A 5,000-nucleotide genomic window follows, 5' to 3' on the forward strand; every position below is an offset into this window, starting at 1 on the left:
CCGCCTCCTCTCACCTTTCAGGGTGATTTCAAACGCTTCTTCGTGATTGGATGAGCCTCATATCCGTCTTTTTATAGACACGATACTCTACGTGCCACTGTAGATCCTGGGGGCGGAGCTTCACGAACATGGGCGGGAACCATTTGAACGATCCGTTAAAACAAGACCAGAAATGTGTCCAAATCGCGCTGTAGTTAAACGTGGAAGGCAAAAAAAAAAAAAAAAAGAACAAGAAGTTGCTACACTTAAGTGTGCTCGGGTATTAAATAGTAAAACGTTTTAAAAGCAATTTTAACTGAAATCATGTTTTAATGAAACGATCTTTTATTAGGTCTCTAAAACTGTTAAAAGATTTTTGGCTCGTAGCAGCGACGCCATTTTTACCTGAAGACATCATTCAGCTGTTGTAAAGCTGCAGTGTTTACATCTAGCTAGCCGGGATGAGCAAATAAACATGATCAAATATCGGCAGTTAGTGTTAATAAATTAGCGAAACTTGCCTTTCTGCCTAGCCAGCTGCAGTATGTTCGCTAATGTCATCGATGCTAATGTCATTGACGCTAATCTAAAACCTAGTCTAATGTAATTTAAAAATTTACATTTACATCACACCGCCTCCATTTACATTTACAAATTAAAATTTTATGTAATAATTTTATGTAACGTTTCTCTAGCAGTCTAAAGAAGCAGAAAATTTCAGAGTCAAACATGAATAAATATTTTAATTTGACATTTTTTTGTTTTCCCCCTACCTTTCCTCCTTTAAAAATTAATAAAACAAATATAAATGTTTAATTCACCCAAAAATTTACCAAATAAATATTCGAATTAACACCTTTTATCTTTGCCCCCCCCCCCGTAGCTGTCGAAGCCGGATAAAGTCCTCATCCCCGAGCGATATTTGGACCTGGACCCTGAAGAGCCGCTCAGTCCTCAGGAGATGGAGGCACGACACCGCAAAGTGGAGCGCATAAAGAGCATCCTGTCCAAGTCCAGGTACACACACCTCCACTTCCTGTGGTTCTGCTGTGGTTCCGTTCACCGCAGGGTTCTCTGTGTCGGTTCTGTTTGATTTTATATCAGTGTCCACACTTATAAAGTGTCAGTTGAAGGCAGTATTTAATTTACAATCAATTTAAGAAAAATGGCGAGGTGAAAACCACCGCTGACCCAGAAGAACATTAAAGCTCGTCTGAATTTCACCAAAACACACCCTGATGATGCTCAAACCTTTTGGGAGAATGTTCTGTGGACTGATGAGTGGAAAGTGGAACTGTTTGGAAGACAGGAGTCTCGTTACATCTGGCGTAAACCAAACACCGAATTCCACTAAAAGCTCATCATACCTTCAGTCCAGCATGGTGGAGGCGGTGTGATGGTGTGGGGATGCTCTGCTGCTTCAGGGCCTGGCAGTAATTGAGGGAAACATGAATTCTGCTCTCTACCAGAAAGTCCTAAAGGAGAACGTCCGGTCTTCAGTCTGTAAGTTGAAACTCGAGCGCGACTGGATTATGCAGCAAGTCAGAAACAGATAAGGGAGGAAGGACGGAAGGAAGAAAAGAAATGCACAAAGAAATAAAGAAGAAGAAGAATGATGGGGAAAAAGATGAAAAAGGGAATGAGAAGGTCTTTTTACCGCGCCCTCTTCTTCATCTTGTTTGCTTCGTTTTTAAAAAAAAAAAAATCTTTGCTCATTTCTGTTCTCTTTCTTTCTTTCGTTCTCGTCTGAAAACCTTTTCTTTCATGACGTGTTTTCCTCTATAAGTCTGTAGGAAATAAAGTTTGGAGTTTTATTCGTGTTTCCTGAGCACCGCTTGGGCTAAAAAAAAAAAAAAAAAAAAAAACAACAAACAAAAACAACATAAGGCATAAAATCACTTGGAGAGCGTTTAATAAGAGACGAAGGGTTACTGGAAAGCAGTTCTCTTTCAATTGACCCTTAAGCGTGTGTGTGTGTGTGTGTGTGTGTGTGTGTGTGTGTGCGCAGTGTACAGAACATTCCGGGTGTGGAGAAGCCGGTGCTTTCGGAGCTGGACTCGGCTCTTCAGGATCAGGAGAGGATCATCACCATGTCCTACGCTCTGGCCTCCGAGGCTTCAGTCAAGAGCAAGCAGGTGGCAGGTAAATAAATAACCCCCTCGCTCCCTCCGCGGCTCCGTCTCAATCCACAACCACCCCCTCTCCACTCAGGATAAGTGTGCACTTGTCTCAGAGCGTCGCAATTCCACAACGCACGCGCTAGGTTCACGCATCGCTCTTTGACATTTCTGATTAATGGAGCGACATCGTGCTGCAGTCACACACACACACACACACACACACACACACACAGAGCTCTCAGACAGACGCTTGGCTCTCGAGTGCTCTTTATTCCAAACAAGTTGACTTCCTGATGGACACACCTGCAGGAGCGTCCTGTAAAGCACCGCCGCAAGATTCAGCACTAAACACCTCATTAACTCTCAGAACATCACGCGCTTTACAGCGGAGACGTCTCCGAGGAATCTCAGGCAGGAAACGGAGATCCGCTACAGAGCCGGGAGATACGGTGAAGGAAGGGAGGAAACAGGAAAAAGTGAAAGGAAGAAAGAAAGAAGGAAGAAAAAGGTTGGGAAAAGAGAAAGAAAGAAAGGAAATAAAACTGAACAAAGATGAATGAAGACGAGGGTGAATATGAAAGATAGATAGACAGATACAAATGAACGTACTTGAAACAGAAACATGAAGATACTTGTTTCATTGTGTGTGTGTGTGTGTGTGTGTGTGTGTGTGTGTGTGTGTGTGTAGGTGTGTGTGTGTGTGTTATTAACCCTTCTCTGTCCGGGTCTCTGTTCCTGTGCAGTTTCTCCGCAGGTTAACAGTCCCACCATGCTTCCACCTCCACCTCCTCCTCCTCCACCTCCTCCTCCTCCTCCTCTCCCTCCTTCTGCTGTCACTCCTGTTGTCTCCGCCCCTCAGCCTCCTCCTCCTCCTCCTCCTCTAAGCAATGGAGTTCACTACACCTTTGTCTAATGTAAGATCTTAACCTGCTAACTATTTTAGCGCACTTCTATGCTTCTGCTAATTGTTTCCTATGTGTGTGTGTGTGTGTGTGTGTGTGTGTGTGTGTGTTGCCACTTTGTCGGCTGCATGATTATACATGACTCTTTGAGAAGATGGAGTTCCTCCACACCCCCGCAGCAGCTGGCTCCACATCTGGAGCAGAAGTAGTGTGTGAATTGTCTGTAAATGGCCTTTTGTGAGGCACAAACAAACGCCGTCCTTTGTCAATTGTGTGTAATTAACAAAGAGCTGCGGGTTCCTTCGGGTTCCACACCTTCTTCTCACTGTTCTCACTGTTCTCACTGCTCTCACTGCTCTCACTGTTCTCACTGTTCTCACTGCTCTCACTGCTCTCACTGCTCTCACCGCCAAACACCAGTTGCTTCACCATCTGTAGAGCTCCAGGAGCCATTAGAGCGAGGAACACGGGAGTGATGTATGCAGTGTTACTACAGATGCTGCTGTTAGCAACACACACCACTTCCTGTTTCTGTTTCTGTGTGTGTGTGTGTGTGTGTGTGTGTGTGTGTGAGAGAGAGAGAGAGAGAGAGAGAGAGAGATGAGTTAATCAGAGCATCTGCAGGTTACATAAAAATAATAATAGAAATAAAATTAAAAAACGATTTTATTACAGTGCTTAAGAGCGTTTTATTTATGTGCCTAATTTTACCTTCTTTTTTCTTTTTCCCTTAATGGGTTTAAGGAGTTTAAGGAGTTTAATGGGTTTAAGGAGTTTAAGGAGTTTAATGGGTTTAAGGAGTTTAATGGGTTTAAGGAGTTTAAAGAGTTTAATGGGTTTAAGGAATTTAAGGAGTTTAATGGGTTTAAGGAGTTTAAAGAGTTTAATGGGTTTAAGGAATTTAAGGAGTTTAATGGGTTTAAGGAGTTTAATGGGTTTAAGGAGTTTAATGGGTTTAAGGAGTTTAATGGGTTTAAGGAGTTTAAGGAGTTTAATGAGTTTAAGGAGTTTAATGGGTTTAAGGAGTTTAATGGGTTTAAGGAGTTTAATGGGTTTAATGGGTTTAAGGAGTTTAAGGAGTTTAATGGGTTTAAGGAATTTAAGGAGTTTAATGGGTTTAAGGAGTTTAATGGGTTTAAGGAGTTTAATGGGTTTAAGGAGTTTAATGGGTTTAAGGAGTTTAAGGAGTTTAATGGGTTTAAGGAGTTTAATGGGTTTAAGGAGTTTAATGGGTTTAAGGAGTTTAAGGAGTTTAATGAGTTTAAGGAGTTTAATGGGTTTAAGGAGTTTAAAGAGTTTAATGGGTTTAAGGAATTTAAGGAGTTTAATGGGTTTAAGGAGTTTAAAGAGTTTAATGGGTTTAAGGAATTTAAGGAGTTTAATGGGTTTAAGGAGTTTAATGGGTTTAAGGAGTTTAATGGGTTTAAGGAGTTTAATGGGTTTAAGGAGTTTAAGGAGTTTAATGAGTTTAAGGAGTTTAATGGGTTTAAGGAGTTTAAAGAGTTTAATGGGTTTAAGGAATTTAAGGAGTTTAATGGGTTTAAGGAGTTTAAAGAGTTTAATGGGTTTAAGGAGTTTAAGGAGTTTAATGGGTTTAAGGAGTTTAATGGGTTTAAGGAGTTTAATGGGTTTAAGGAGTTTAATGGGTTTAAGGAGTTTAAAGAGTTTAATGGGTTTAAGGAGTTTAAGGAATTTAAGGAGTTTAATGGGTTTAAGGAGTTTAAAGAGTTTAATGGGTTTAAGGAGTTTAAGGAGTTTAATGGGTTTAAGGAGTTTAAGGAGTTTAATGGGTTTAAGGAGTTTAAGGAGTTTAAGGAGTTTAATGGGTTTAAGGAGTTTAAAGAGTTTAATGGGTTTAAGGAATTTAAGGAGTTTAATGGGTTTAAGGAGTTTAAAGAGTTTAATGGGTTTAAGGAGTTTAAGGAGTTTAATGGGTTTAAGGAGTTTAATGGGTTTAAGGAGTTTAATGGGTTTAAGGAGTTTAATGAGTTTAAGGGGT

At 40.7% G+C, this 5,000-nt stretch overlaps 1 protein-coding gene across 20 annotated transcripts in view; it reads left to right on the forward strand.

The window, feature by feature from the left end:
* Window positions 1-5,000, forward strand: part of plekha7b (pleckstrin homology domain containing, family A member 7b) — a 133,146-nt gene that overhangs the window by 124,088 nt on the left and 4,058 nt on the right. For 19 of the 20 annotated variants that reach the window (XM_053683292.1, XM_053683290.1, XM_053683289.1 and 16 more), the window contains 3 exons: window positions 863-996; window positions 1,988-2,121; window positions 2,843-3,013. In XM_053683292.1, coding sequence (XP_053539267.1) covers window positions 863-996; window positions 1,988-2,121; window positions 2,843-3,012 — 438 coding nt within the window. In that variant the 3' untranslated portion in view covers window position 3,013. The remainder of the gene's footprint in view (window positions 1-862; window positions 997-1,987; window positions 2,122-2,842; window positions 3,014-5,000) is intronic. The other variant, XM_017478859.3, reaches the window with a different exon arrangement.

Source organism: Ictalurus punctatus, chromosome 10 (genome assembly GCF_001660625.3).
Source record: "Ictalurus punctatus breed USDA103 chromosome 10, Coco_2.0, whole genome shotgun sequence".
Classification (NCBI taxonomy): domain Eukaryota; kingdom Metazoa; phylum Chordata; class Actinopteri; order Siluriformes; family Ictaluridae; genus Ictalurus; species Ictalurus punctatus.